A 16265-nucleotide genomic window follows, 5' to 3' on the forward strand; every position below is an offset into this window, starting at 1 on the left:
TCACAGTTAACTGTCCGAAGGAAATTTTCCACTTGTTCCCTGACTTCTGTCTCCATCCCTTCATTTCTACATCCCACCAAACAGTGCCAAAATGTATCTCATTCCATCTGTGCTCACCGCTCCACAGGACTTGCAGTGATGTTTGCGTTTGGTGAAATTGAAGCTCTCGTTGCAGCCTTTACATGTCTGCTTCTCTTTCTCCTTTTTCTTGGAACTTTTCTGAAAAAACAAAACAAAACACATAGAAGTCGTGTCAAGGTTTTCAGCCTGTTCAGTTTCAGCACAACTGAACCAAAAGGAATGTCTGAGGGCTTGTCTTGCTTCGTCCTTTGTTTGTCTGACAGTCTGCCTTCCATTTCATCTTTCCATTAACAAAGACACAGTCAGACAGACATCCACACATACAAACTAAGAACATTTAAATGGAGATCAGACACATTGTGGGACGATGTGTGAAATTCATCTCCTTTTTTTTTTTAGAAATAACATGGGAGCTTTTTTATCCTTTTTGCAGCGAGATGGTCGATGAGAACAAAACATTCTTTTCCCTATTTATAGATGTGAGAAGCAGATGGATCCATTGCCATTGTCAAACCAGCGTCATTATAATTACCACAATCATCCAGTCAGGGTTCATTGTACCTTTCAGGACAACCATGAAAACCTCTTTCACTGCACAAGCACCAAACACATACAGGATACCTAACACTTGTTAAAAAAGATGCAGATCCATTTAATCAGAAATTTTATGTCCCCATTCACCAGCCACTATAATTTACAGGACAGTTCTTTTAGTTATAGAAAATTAAGCATAAAAATGGAGAAAAAGAATCTGTCCAAATAAGTTAAAAGTGTTCATATACAGAGTGCTTATATTGCAAATAGCTCCTTTTCACACAGACCAATACTTAAATGAAACACAAACAGTGTTACTTATTAAATAAAACCATAAAGCATAATCCATGAGCCTTAAGGGAAAAGCAGGCAACAGCCTCAGGGCCCCCGAGCCTTTTGGTAGCCTGAAGGTTTCAGTGTCAGGTCATGTCAATTAGTTTGTGGTAATTTGAGTAATTACAAATTAGTTTGTTGATATTGCGTGTAAGACTAAATTACAATTAAGGTGACACCTGCATTATTACATGACCTTAAAGCTCCATTTTATAGAAGGGCCCTTAATTATAACCATGTTTTAAGGTCATTATTTACATTTATATAGCAATTGCATGGTAGGGGGTCACCAAAGTTTACAATTTTAGAAATATGGGTCCCTCAAGAAACAGGTTGGGAACCACTGCCTTAGTAAATGTGTGCTTAATTAAGTTACAAACTAATTACAAATAATTAATTAAAAAGTATACAATGCTCAGACAAACTGGGAGTCATTAAAGCTGATTTGAGTTAATCCGCCCCTGTTTAAAGATACCAAATGTCTGACCTGAGATGTCCAGACAGTGCTCACACTCTCTAAACCAATACACCAGTACCACAAGCATACCAGATGGTACAAAGTATTGTTTTGTACAGTATCTCACCCTTTCATGCAGTCGTTCACCATCTGAATCAATGGATGTTGTGTTCCAGAGACCCTAAGGAGAAAAAAACACAAAACAAAACATTGAGCTTTCGCCTGCAGTCACACATCTCTATCACTAGATGTCAGACTAGTCCTGCTGAATCTGAACCTCTGGCTTGTGTCAAGTTACATTTGGCCTAGGTCCAGCTCCAGCAAGCCCAAAGTGGGTCAAAGCAGATCCATAAGAGTTTTGTATACACTTTGACTTGGGCTTTCCCTATTAGGTCATGAGAGACTTCTGAGAGAAGAGACTCTCAGATGCTATGTGTGCGACTGTCATGGCTGGAAAAAAAGAGCTCCTTTATGTGTGTGTTTTGTGTGTAAGACACTACCACATCCATAGATGGAGAGCTATTTAGACAGACAAAGACCAGACTGTGACGCACTTGTTTGGTGTACTGCTAGCCATGATTCATTGCATAGGATGACCCGCTACTTGACTGATCATTGAACTGATTGATTTAGGGTGATAGTGACTGACCGGTGATTCAGGGATATGGTCATCTTCCCGGGAGAAGGAGCTGTTGAAAGCTTTATTGAATGTTTCGCTGTTTTGTTTGTGCCGTTCGATGGTGGCCTGGATCACCTGAGAGTCAGAAGAGATTTAAAGGAGAGAGGAGGACAAAAAATAAACAAGAGATGAATTATTGATCAGACACATCAGCATTTGAATGCATTTTTTACTCTCGTTCTTGTCATGACACTAAAGTATGCTAAAAGAATTACAGCATGATTTGAAAGTGTGTGATCTTATTTCATGTGTCCTACAGAGTCAGCTGCTTAGCTTGAAAGGATTAAAGTGAACAAAGTGATAAACAAAAGACAGAGGGAGGCGGAAAGCAGCCTTTACTTTCCCTGCTTGAATGGGAAACAAAGAGAGTGGCGTGCTGTGTGGCCTAATCAAATGAACGACAACAGCAATGACATCACAGCTTCAGAGGCATCATGGTCTTACAGCTCAGAGTCAAAAGACCTGCCCAACTAGTAATGCATTAAAACATTATCTTCTCTCTCCAGAATCTTTTGAGCTTACATTTGATGTCTATCAGCTTTCTGGATGTCTCCTCTATTCATTTCAGCCCTTTCTCGTTCTGCATGCTTACATAGAGAACATAGAAAAGCTCCCAAACCCTCTTTGTAACAAGCCTACCCCCTCTTCCAGCCTGCGAAAAATGTTTTAATCAGCTTTACTCTGCTGTAATGGGCTAAATGAGCAATAATGAGGGGCTTTATTAGAGAATATAATTCCCAAACACACTGAATGAGTGTGGAGAGGAAATCTTTGCTAATTCTATTCTCTAATAAAGCTGAACTACCAAAGGCACCAGACCTAAATGCTGCATGACAGACTAGAGACTGTTTGCATAAGTGTGTGGGTGTACTGCTATATGCATGTAAGTATGTGTGTTATCCTTGCCTGAATCCAATCTTCTTTCTCCTCGGCTGTCCTGTAAAGCAAATAAAGAATCATGGAATTATTCTATCTGGACAGAAAAGTACAGCCCACAACAATTAAATTGCTTGAACTATTCAAATATTCACCTAAAATAGTGCTATTAGACCATGAACAAACATTAAAATTGGAATGTACAGAAGCCCAATGTATTCAATATTAAATAAGTAAATAAGACATAATCGTAACCTGAGTTTCCAAAACAGTTTAGATGGCTAGGTAGCATGTAGCGCCTTGTGAGGATAAGTGAAAAGAGAAGTTAGGTATTCAATTTGCTAACTAGTTGAATAGCCAGGTGGTTTGTGAGCTCATGTTATTGCACAGCATCATAGTGAAGAGTATGAAAATGAATTCAGGGTTACTTCGGCAGTGTCTTAATTTTAAAGAGGTTTATCGAAGAATAACAGACAACTCTAAAAGCATTAACACACAGTGGTTTCTATAGCCAACAGGAACTGTCCACTGTCACGAAAAGTGATGAAACACAACAACTCGTTACGAAATACAAAGGGACATGAAATAAAAGTGTCACCAGTAAAAGCCTTTAAAAATGGGAATTTTAAAAATAAAAATGCCTATCATTCAATTAATATTAAATAAATGCTTAGATAAAAGTGTTACAAATATTGTATATATACATTTATTATTAGATTTATTCTACGTCTTATTTACTTATTATTGAACACTTTTGGGTTCCAAAGAAATAAACTGCATTTTATACAGTGATGCAAATTCCACCATTTCAAATTCCAGTTCAGAGTCAAGCCTGCTTTGCTCTGGGGCTTATTCAAATGTTTTTACCTGGCTTGCAGCTCCAGTGAACGCTGTTTGCCGATAATGGCGAACGAGTGAGGAAGGTTCTGCTTCACATTGTCCTGCACCTGAGGTCAAGAAGCAGAGGAAATTTGATTTGCACCTCCAAGAATAAATAAAAGGTTAAAAAAAAAGACATCAAACAGGATGAGAAGCAGAACGAAACATCACCTCCATGCCAGCAATGTCAATCCTCTCTCTGACGCTGAACTTCTGTCCCATCAGTCTGAGTTTAGGCACACAGTATAGCACCATATTGTTGAACTACATGGGAGACAGACATGAGAAACATGAGATGAACAGCACATAGGACAAGGATGTTACATACAAACATCCTCTAACAGTCTCTCACCAAGTAGAGGTATCGGTCTTGTGCTGTTCCATTTTTGGCTGACATCTTCTTGATATGTCCTTCTTTGATGAGTTCATTGGCTGGGTTAACTATGTCCTCTTCTCCTCCAAGCCTCTCATAAACCTCCAGAAGCTTGTTCATCTTCTCCTAAAAACATTAACCAACAGCAGGATGAGTAAAGACAAGAAAGCACTTGAGGGAATAGACAGATGGAGCTACAAGCCAAACTCCACCAGAGGGGGTTATTTTGTTATGAACTAAGCCTCTAATTCAAGGGTTTCCCAGCAAGGCAGAAAGCAGGTATTATATTTCTTTATTGATTTATAAACACCGTAGTCTGCTTAAGTTCTTTCAAGGATGTGTGAAATACAAGTATCTGTCAGACAGAGGAAAGAGATGAGAAGGATGAGTATTACGCAGAGTCACTCAGGCTTCCGCAAGCTGTGAAATTCGAAGCAGGAAATGGCAACTTCCTGTCTGTACTAATTCAACTTGTTCACGCCTGGACCAATACTTGTAATGTTGCTGACTGACTGAGTACAATATCAGCAATTCTTTGATTGGGAAACACATTAGCTGGTTAGTACAACGTTTGGCGAGACAGCTAAAAATATTTACCTAAGAAAGATGTGACAATAAAAAGATAGAAACAGAGGAGTGTGAAGAAGTGTAGTTTTGAGCAAAGCCTCACCATTTTCCTGATTGCTGCATTGGAGTGATTAGCTGCAGTAGATATTAACTCCACGGCCTCTGTAATACACATACACAAATACAAATGTAAGCATGTTAGCAATAAATCATAAAAAAACAGACCTTCATTACACTCAAACTGCAGACAATATCTATCACTCATTTACACATTCATATGTATTATGTTGCCTGCTCACTGGAAAGTATGAATTGTCAGGGGTCTCACGCTAACTGTGCTACACAAAGTCACACAGGATCAAACGTCAAACATGTGGACTCTTAACATTAAACACACCATGTGCATTAGGCTGGCTATTGGCCAGTAGAAAGCACAGTACTAATGCCTGTGAGCACCTGAGTCAGCCATCTTAATCATGGCCTACATAAACAGAGGAGACACACAGCCGGGGGAAATGAGGCCAAAACCACCATGATAAAGTGCAGTTCAAATGAAGTGGATGAGAGAAACCCTCCCATGGACTCAAAACAACACAGAGGGGTGAAGTTAAAGGTGATGTAGTAAATGTAGGAGCATGTACAGTGTAGTTTTTGTGCATACAGAGTCTCATGCTCATGGAGATTAATCTGTCTGATGAAATTACAAGCAGAGCATCAGGTTGAAATTTACTCATTTTACAGGCTTCATATTAACAACTGTATAACAGGAGCTGCTGAACATCTTGCCATCATCTCCACTACATATTATATTATCCCATTTAAGTCATTAATGATGCTGTGGTAAGGCTGTCTCCATACAACACAAGAACTGCATATCTCCTAGCATTCAGACATTGCAGTACTGTCAGAGAGAGAGAGAGAGAGAGAGAGAGAGAGAGAGAGAGAGAGAGAGAGAGAGAGAGAGAGAGAGAGAGAGAGAGAGAGTTTTTGTAGCAATATTCTCTAAAATCTAATCATAGTATAATGTAGACTAATTTTATCAAATGGCTCCCAAACCAGGTTTGAGCTGTACAGAGTAAAAGTGGATCAGCATGGATTGACTTCATTATAGGGTTAGTGTTCACCCTCCAAGATAACAAACAAGATGTGTTCACATACAACACAAGGTGAGGTGAATTTTTGGCTCCTGCTGGTTTTCACATCTTTTGGCCACAAACAGTTCACAGCTGGGCAAATGTGGTTTCTTTCTGTGAAAACAGATCTTGACTATGTGTATGAATGCTCAGTCTAATTTTAAAGCTCATTTTACCAGGATAATTACATATATTAATTTGTGCATTTTCAACTCAAGTGGATGTGTCTCTGCTTCACCAGCACTCTTTTCTTTTGCAATGTGGATTTGCATCAGTTCATATCCTTTTAGTTCTTTCCATTGACTTGCAGCCTCTAAGTATTGCATCACTTTTAGCTGAATGGTAGCTTTAACAACATTTGCTCATACGTTCAGACCTTTGCTTTTCTTCTTAAAGAGGTCATTGTCATCTTGACACTTTTTATGCTATTTATTTAATACAGATGATGTTCTACTTATCAAACAAGACAAACTGTTTGTATTTTGCCAAAAAAAGGGAAATGCAACAAATGATGAAACATGAAATAATGCTGCTACACATTTTAGGCTGGATGAATAGTTTAGTTTCAGAGGTTAATTACAGTCAACCTCAAGATTTTTGAGTCACGGAAACCATGAACTCTGCATCATTCAATGTACAGCACTGTGAGCTGACTGTATTCTTACACCTCTAATTTATTTTGGTGGACTCACCCTTCATGAAACATGCCCTACCACACACTTTACAAATAGTGTTAAAAGACAGTCTCACTCTCAGCGTCTTTTCGGTCGAAAGCATCATCGGGCAGCTTCTTCAGATAGTCTTTGAGCAACAGCTCGTAGCGAGGAATCCTTTGGACTGGCTCAAGCATGTGGTGCTGCAACGTGAGGTTCCCACACACATCCTGTTTCTGTTGGTTCAAAAACAAAAACAAAGATTTGAAACTGGCTAATCGTAAGTAGTTGAAAGATAACAGAAATCACTTTATAAATATAAAAGAGAGTGTATATATATTATATGTAAGTTTTATATTTTTGATCCTCAATTTGAGAGCTGACAGTGGAGTAATGACAGGAAATGAAGGGGGAGAGAGAGGTGGGCAGGTGACATGCAGCAAAGGTTCACAGCTGAGCACACACAGGGATGATGTGTTCATGGTTGGTGTCTTGACATCTAGGTCACAAGGGCGACCCAAATAGGATTTTTAAACTGCATCTAAAACTAGATCTGCACAAATGTCACACAGGTACACAATTATGTCCTACATATGACTGACTTTTCCAGGGCATGCAGTGCTCCATGAGGAATTAGCAAAACATGGTCAAAAACATGTTATCCTGGATTGTTAAGAAATTCTTCTTCACTTGTTCTGTGGGATGACTTCCTCAAATTTAACTGCAATTCATCATGCAACTTTTTTAAATATCCTGCTAACTACCAGACCAAAAGACAATAAGACTAACTGAAACGGAAAGTACTGAAAATACGAACACAGTCTAAGAGGAAATAGAGCAGGAACCACAAACATAAACATAAAATACACCTACCTGTATATTCTGGACGACACTTTTGAACTGCGAAGACCGCTGCGTCCAGGTATTCACCAGGTCCATGGCTCGGTCAAAGTTCTTCACATATTCCCCGTACATCTTCATGAACGGAGCCAGTTTCTGGAGGATGTCTCCAATGCGAGGGTTAGAGTCCCTACAACAAACACAACAGACAAACAGAAGATTTTGTGAATTCAGCCTTGGATTAATATAAAAGCAAAACAATCTAAGGTGCTACTTTCTTCCAGAACTTCACTCCAATTTAACAAATAATTACAAGAGTCTTGTTTTAGTATGCAATGTTTCTTACGTCATATATAGCATTTTGTTCTGTTTTATATTACAGTATTTCTTAATGTTCCAGTAACATTTATTATAGATAAGCTTTTCAGATTATTGTTTGCTTGCTTTATATTCCATTTAAAGCTATTTTAAATACATTTTACAGGCAAGTTGAGCTTGTCAGAATTGATTAATTAATTAATGATTAATTGATGACTCATTTCAGTTCTATAAAATGTCAGAGAAAGAAAATCTAATCTGGCAACTCCAAACTGTTCAAAAATGTGTCACAACTCCTGTGATAAATTACTTCACAAGAAGCTAGCCATTTACAAAGCTCAATTACGTCCTACAAGCTTTTAACAACATCTGAATACACCTTTCCAGGTCCATTAAGTTACTTGGTTAAGTAAAAATACAGCCAGTTTTATAGATGCAAATACTATGAGTATCAGCTTAGGTAGAAAAACCAAAATGCTTCTTAAAGTTTCCAATTTAGACAGTGAGGTTGGTAATTAAAACTTTAATTGATACAATTACATCTTTTCTACTGAGATTCCACAAACATGGATTTACAGATTAAAACCAATAATGGTATAATACTTAAGCTGTAAGACAGTCATTCTTCAGAAGTTAGAAACAAATGGAAGCCAGTATAAAATTAGACTAATCTCAAGAATGGTAATGAGGGATTGCGCAAATTAATCCTTCTTATGAACTTTCTTTGTTAGGTGCACTTCTCTGACTTTCTGTGTGAAAGTCCCTTGGTTCTGTGTAACAGTTTTTAAGTCTTTCTATCCAAGCCAATACATTTTAATGAGTACCAGAAAATAATGTGAGGGGAGCCACTATGTGACAGATAATTTCCCTAAACGCTGCTCTCTAGAGAAGTCATTATCTACCAAGGGTGGCTGATGTTGGCACAAAAACACACACTGGTAAATTTCCTGCTGACTGTGAAAAAAAGACTTAAATGCCCTCATCCTGCAACTCTGACACACACACATACACACACACAACCTAGCAACCCAACACTGAAAACCTGACAAATAATGCACCCCACTGCCACCCAGCTGTCTGAGTTTCACAGCCAACACCAACAATCTAACTGACCACTACTGAACCAAACCATGTCTACAATACCGTCACACTGATGCTTTCGGAAAGCCACTGAACTGCTCAATGTTTATGCCTCACCATTCTCCAGTAATGCGTATCTTGAGCTCAGGGAGCAGGAACTTGTCATGGAAGCAGTAGATAGAGGAGATGTTGGAGAAGATCCCTGTAATGACGTCCTGAGGGATTCCAGCCTCTGTGAGCTTAGTGCAAAATACCTGCAGAGAAAACATGCAACAGACAGTATTTACACAAAAACTCTTTTCAACCCCCTCAAAAATCTGGCTTCTATTTAAAGAGTAGGCATGTAAACATAAAAAGAAACATTTCAATGTTGTTTATCCCCACAAACATATTAAGTTTTTCCAGCTCTGGCATGTTAAGTGTGACCAGAAGCTAGATGTGAGTCAACTGTAACAGAACTGCTAACGTGCCACGTTGGAACATAGCTTTAAACTATATAAACCTGACAAACAGTCCAAAACCAAGATATTCAATGTACAATGATATAAAACAAAGATTAGAGACAATCACCTTAATGGTTAATTGAACTGAAAAGTGTGTGTCATTTATTTTCTGCCAAATTGATTAATTGATGACTCATTTCAGTTCTATAAAATGTCAGAGAAAGAAAATCTAATCTGGCAACTCCAAACTGTTCAAAAATGTGTCACAACTCCTGTGATAAATTACTTCACCCATCACCTCCATAACCCTATGCTTCCCTGCCAGTCACAACAATGGAAGGGCACTACTGTTTCCATGGAAACTGGTGAAAGTAGTGCGACAAAAACAGGAAGTTGACTGCAAGGGTTCTCTGCCCTCAGTAGCACTTAAACCATAGCTGTTCTGTAATAGGGCAGCACTGCATCTCCTTTACCACATGAACTGACTGAAGAGGAAGAAGACTTAACCACCAGGAGTAAACTCTCATCAGAAACACACGCATGAACACAGATAGACGATGACAAAAAAACGTGTCTAAAAACGACATACAAGGTCATGACTTGTGACAGTAAAAGAGATGTAAGTCAAGTTCTAAAGCATAGTAAGGGGAGTTTTTTAACCAATGTTACCAGTAATTTCAAACTTACGGCTCAGTTCAATTCAATTCAATTCAAGATAACATTACCTATCTTATCTACCCCTGTAAGGGCAATTGTATACAGCAGCTTATCACCCAGATCAACTGATAACAATACACAAGCAGTTGTTAGAAAAGAAAGGAAAAAACTATGTTAAATTACAAAAGTAAAAACAAGGGAAAGGCTATAAACTGTGGAATTGTTACCAATACATTAATACATACACATACATAAAATACATTAATAAAAAATACACATCCTCATTAGGATGAACTGTAATAATTTACTGTTCATCTAGCATCATCATCAGGTCAATTTTTTCCCCCATTACTTTTCATGACCAAATACTTTCAAAACGAATGACATTTGCATCAGCCTCAGCTGTACTTTAAGTTTTGTGCTAATTAACAAATGTTGATTGAATTCTAATTAGAATGTTAGCTTGCTAACATGCTAAATTAAGATGGAGCACAGGGTAAACATTGCAATTACTCACCATCATTACGCTAACATTGTCATTGTGAGCACGATTGCATGGCAGCATTTAGCTCAAAGCAGCCTTGTGCCCAAATATGGTCCCACATATCCTCTAGCATGGCCTTTGACTCATTTAGCAACATTTGTGTATTTGGATTGTAGAAAAAAGCTGATGGTGGGGAGCATCATCAAGCCCAAACTGTTTTTTTAAAAGTGCTTTCTAATTATAAACCCAGCTAAGAGTCAGGAGACACATATCCTTAATCCACAGGATTTACACACAAGTAGTTATAGAGCATTGTGAGGGCAACACACACACACACACACACACACACACACACACACACACACACACACTCACACACACTCACACACACTCACACACACTCACACACACACACACACACACACACACACACACACACACACATAGACACACACACACACACCACACACACACACACACACACACACACACACACACACACACACACACACACACAAATATTACAGTTACAGTTGTATTTGCTGCACATGTATGAATACAAAATACATGATTACGCACATACACACACACACACACACAGACACAGCCAGTTTCTCACATGACCGTGCTTACATTGCTGAGTAATCCAGTCAACAGAGGAGAGGTTGTTGTCCAGTGGATCACAGTGCCAGTTTTAATCCAGCTCAGCCCTGATCTCAATCTCTAAAACCACTGGCACACTTTGGATATTGAAATTTGGACCAGAGGCATCCAAAAACATGGTCACACTCATAAAATCATAAACACTCAGAAACAGACGCATACTGAAGGACAGTGTTACCTGGTCGAGGAGGTTGAGTCTTTTGACGTAGGCCTCTTCAGTCTGGAGAAGCTCTTTGGCGATGTTCAGGAGCTTCTGAGCCTCTGAGCACTGAGGGAAACAGACAGACACCAAAGATTATGACTGAGGCAGAAAAAAAACAAGATAAACACATGAATACACTCCATATTCAAGGCAGATGGTGCCTTTTGTTCTAACCATAATAATATAGATATCACAAGGCACTAATACAAGTAGATTTACATACACACACTACATACAAAACAATTTGACTTGTAACACTACGTCTTTGAAATGAAATTATTGGGATTGTTTTGCCTAAGATTTAAAGACTGCTAGTTCATCAACATACAGTAAAACAAGAATAATTTAGGTTGATGTTATATTATTAATTCACATTTACAGTAAAAGTGATCATCAGTTTGTTTAGAGCTGAATTGTATTTGTTCAGTCATGTGGCTGGTATACTGAGCTCTGTTTAAAGCTGTTGTCCTAAGTCCATTTATGACAATATTTGGTTTACCTTCGACCTTCATCAGTTGAATGTAACAACATTTTTTTAACTGTTAGCTCAACAATTAATCCTCATTATGTGGAAGGCTGCCTGCCCTCTCTTTCACACAATGGATTAGGGAGGTCATGGTGTGTCTGAACTCAGGTTAACTTTAAACGGATCACTTAAAAAACATAATTGAGTCTGACTTCCTGATATAATCGATTATGAGGAGAATCTATTGTTACCTGATGTAATGCGTGAGCAGACATTTTGACCTATTTCTGTTCTGAGTGCCAACAACATTTTTTATTATATTCTTTGTAACAATTCATGGATTTATTTGTGTTTATTGATACTGTTTAAATGTTATTTATTCATTGCCCGGTTTCTTGAATCTTTTGCAGTGTATTACTACAACTTTATATTGGTGCTATAAAGGACCTACTGCGATATGATGATGGGATTGTTCTGTCATTGAAATGCATGAATAGGCTTTAAGTTAGACCAACTAAACATGAAAAGCTGTCTATGTAACGGTATACTGTTAATACTGCATTAATAAATAAAAGTGTTCCAAACAAAAAGCTGTTTTTTACCAGTCAGACACGATAGATTTGATCGATTGTAAGGTGCACAATGGAGTCAGTATTCATGACCACAGAGTTTAAGATGTGCATGTACTAACATGATTTTGTCACAACTACTTAGAAGTCAAATTGTGGTCCAAAATGCAAAAGTATGATAAGGGAAACTTTGGTCTACTCGTCAGTGATGTAGAGCTCTTACTGATGCATTCTCATCAGAATAAACAGACTTTCACAAAGCTCTATTTTAGTGTGCGGTGTAGTTCAGCAGTGTTAACCTACAGTATGAAACTTAAATAACATGTTCTTAGCTGATGTAGGTTGAAACTGAAGTGATGACTCTCTTTATGACTACATTCAAAAAATTGTATGATTAAACAAATCATATTCCTGATAAAGGTTCATCCCAATGACCTATTGCGACAATGTGAGTTTCACAACAGCTGCCTCCCACATAAATACAAACACATTACATATAGGAGAGATGAGAAGGGAAATTTCACCAGAGAATATGTAATGTGTCAAAATCTAGCAACTATGCAAATAAAAGTGAAACTCAAACTTTTCATTGTGTGCAAAGAGGGTGGTACACAAAGTCAGCAAAACTTTTCAATCTCTTATCCTTTTGCAATGCACATCACTGAAAAAACCCACATCCTCTGTGACGAGAGTTGTCATTATATTGATATCAGCAAGTCAGCCGTAGTGTCACAGACATTCATGCAGACACATACACAGAAAGACTAACAAATACATACGCACAAACACACATATGACACACCCTTCCTGAGCACAGCAGTGTGGAGATCAGGAAGCACTGGAGAGCAGTGATACCTTTACCCAAAAGACTGTGGGTGTGGGGAGTCAGAAGAGGCCGGACGTTTGTGTTTTCATGTGACATTTGTGTGAGATTCTGGGTGTGTTTTACAGAAACTCAACAGCATAGAAAGCGTTTGCTGGCAAACATGATGTTGATGCTACACAGGTTCACATGACTAAAGCTCTTGAGTTTCAAACATTTTCTGTGTTAGTCTGCACTTTTCTCTTTAAAATCTTTTGTTTCATCTTTCTGTTTGCCACCTCCAGAATGACTTTGTTTTTTTTATTGGTATTCCAGTATATTTTAAGACTTTACCCTTCTGCTTCTATTTCACAAACTGTCAGCCTCAAATAAAGGAAACCTTGACAGCACATATAGGCTATCAGGAAGAGTATGTGCACTGTTCGAGGTATCAGTGTTGTTTACAATCAATAGTCAAGCTGAAGGACAAGAGAAAACTGAAACTTTAGCTCAGCTGTGGGGAGATCTTTGTCTCTTTCATCTAGCAGCCATCACAAGCTCTTATTTCAGCTTTTGGGCAGGTATTCATCCTTTTATGCAGCAGCAGAGCTGCTTTCAGATACAAGTCAGTCACTTGTGACCGCCAAACTGAGGCTGTAACAGCATATAACGTTTCATGTTGAAGTATTCTTTGAAAAAGTTCACCCAGGCTAAGATAATAATAGAGACAGGCTACTTTTTCCACTACATGAAAGGCAGTCTGAATGTCTGAAATAAAGCATTTAAACAGACAGGAGGTGCTTAATTTAAATGTATTATGAAAATTATGATGCAACATGAAATGGAAATTAAAAAGTGAAGGTTATAATGAGAAAGGTGGGGAGGGGGGCACTAATGACAACCTCAGAAGTGTGGGGTTGAGTCAGACTTGAAATTATGGTCATTCAGGTTTATGATTATGACTTGATGAAGTTTAAGCATGCAAGCTACTCACTTTGTGTGCCTCTGAGTGTGTATCTGTCAGATACCCAGTCTGTGTGTCTGTCAGGGAGTGTATCTCTCCACTGCTCCCCTCATCCAAGTCACTGTCCTCATCCTGTGTTGAATCTCGCTTGTTGCCCATGGTTACGCAGCAGGACACACTCTCTGTTTCAGTGACGCTGTCGTAATGATCCTCCTCGTCGATGGCGTCCTCATTGGGGAACACCTCCCCTTCTGCAGCGCATGATGGGCTGTCGATGCCGCTGTCCCGGTTAGGAATCTTCCCGTTCTGCTCTGAGGAGTCTGGATTGTCCAGGAGCTCGTGAGAGGAGCCTTCCTCCCGCTCCACATCATCAAGGCAACCAACGCTGTGTGTGATGTCCACCTCCACACATTCGTCCAGCGGGGCGTCATCTGAGCCATCAATGTGCACAGTAGCCAGATGGGAAAGTTCAGAAACCTCGTCAGTCTGCTCTGAGATACCAAGTCCAAGTTTGTCCACAGTGGAAGAGTCTCCTGCAACCTTTGCTGTGGGGTCCTGGCCACAGGAGGATGTGATGTCAGACGCAGTGTCCATTTTCAGACACAGGTGCAGCTGAGAGCGTGGGAGCACCCCCAGTATGGGGACCCTGGGAAAAACAGCAACAAAAAAAGTCAAATGAGCAATCAACAGATGGTACTGCACACTGGAAAACTAGAAAATAGATTCAAAAGTTTACTTGGATTCCACTCATAAACGACAAAACTCAAGCAGAAGTAAAATAAACCTCAGCATCTTGAAACCTTTGTGCATCATATCATACATCTGATCATTACACAACAAAATATGACTCTAACAGTTTAGCCAGGCAAGAATTTAGATTAAATTTCCAGCTGATGTCCTTACTTTGAATTCTCGAACCTCTCGATGAGCAGCCCTACTTTCTGGGCCTCTCTCTGTGGCTGTGGTCCTGGGCCAGGAGGGGTCAAACTGGGCTTTGGTTTAGGTGGAGGAGGAGGTGCTGGCAGAGGCCTCGAGGGTGCTGGGGGGATCCTCTTAGGTTTCTTGTCTTGCCCAAGGGCGAGCAGGTGCGCAGGTTTAGGGGGCACTACGGATGCAGACGTCCAGACAAGATAAGAACAGCAGAGCAAAAAAGAAGCATGAGGCTGCAGACATGAACAAAAACAATCAGGTAACGCGTATAAGTCCAAGTGAGAAAACCTCCATGGCTATGTCCATGTGTTAAATCTGCTTCTTTCCCGGTAAAAAGGTAAAAAGGCAAAAACACACAGTACGAGATAGAAACATATAGTAGCGGAGCAGAGCGAAACAAACTCTGAGCCTCAGCTATCTGCCAACTTCCTTATTTCAGAACAGGATGCTGAGATGAGTGCATGCGTAAGCTGCTGCGGTTCCAGTTAGGTAAAAAAAACAAAAAACAGACAGAGAAAAGAGTGAGCTGTCTATAAAATGCTTACAGTTCTCATGCATGCTTGCACACTATGGGCTTGTGCTTTCACTGTCTAGTCTCTATATTTGCATGTATTTCAAATTCGGAAACATTGATGTCTGAAAGCAGGAAATGTGATATTCAATTGTTAATTTGAGCACTTCCTCTGTCTGTCTACGTGTGTCACTGTGAACAACAACTTTCCTTCGCAGAAATTCACTGATAAACTGCGTACCGTATGTGCAAACAGGACATTTTAGCTCCTACATTTTCATCATCCTCCAACATTCAGCTGACTCTTAAAACCAAGATGATAACGAATGTATTTGTATATGTATATTTTCTTATGTTATCTATATTATGTACTTATTTATTTAAAATATACCTTTAATATGTTGTACTGAACAGAAAATACTTTCAGAGTACCACTCTATCCTTCTTAATAGATACATTTTTAATTAATCAGTAAAACAAGACTTACTGCATATCTGTGACTAGATTCACAAAAACAAGACAGATAAAGTGCATAATCATGTTGAGGCCCGCTGTGTCTGTGCATGTTTGAGACCATAAATCATTGCGAGCTAGGGTATCACACATATATTATGAATGATCGATTAATCGTTTAGAACAGGGGTGCCCAATATGGTGATTGTGGCCCACCAGTCGACTGCAAAGTCTATGCTTGTAGATCATGTGCCATTCAAAAAAAAAAAAAGTTGTCGCGCCTGCCACTTGACTCACGTGTGACTTAAATAAATGTGT

At 39.1% G+C, this 16265-nt stretch overlaps 1 protein-coding gene across 1 annotated transcript in view; it reads right to left on the bottom strand.

The window, feature by feature from the left end:
* The window catches only part of fgd (faciogenital dysplasia), a 52574-nt gene that overhangs the window by 3638 nt on the left and 32671 nt on the right, over positions 1–16265 (bottom strand). Inside the window, exons 3-16 of the mRNA XM_062427582.1 lie at positions 14957–15158; positions 14084–14699; positions 11229–11318; positions 8921–9057; positions 7439–7595; positions 6663–6801; positions 4883–4941; positions 4192–4338; positions 4011–4103; positions 3828–3907; positions 2991–3021; positions 2055–2159; positions 1533–1586; positions 118–219 (exon numbers count right to left, since the gene is read on the bottom strand). Coding sequence (XP_062283566.1) covers positions 118–219; positions 1533–1586; positions 2055–2159; positions 2991–3021; positions 3828–3907; positions 4011–4103; positions 4192–4338; positions 4883–4941; positions 6663–6801; positions 7439–7595; positions 8921–9057; positions 11229–11318; positions 14084–14699; positions 14957–15158 — 2012 coding nt within the window. The remainder of the gene's footprint in view (positions 1–117; positions 220–1532; positions 1587–2054; positions 2160–2990; positions 3022–3827; positions 3908–4010; positions 4104–4191; positions 4339–4882; positions 4942–6662; positions 6802–7438; positions 7596–8920; positions 9058–11228; positions 11319–14083; positions 14700–14956; positions 15159–16265) is intronic.

Source organism: Scomber scombrus, chromosome 10 (assembly GCF_963691925.1).
Source record: "Scomber scombrus chromosome 10, fScoSco1.1, whole genome shotgun sequence".
NCBI classification, from domain to species: domain Eukaryota; kingdom Metazoa; phylum Chordata; class Actinopteri; order Scombriformes; family Scombridae; genus Scomber; species Scomber scombrus.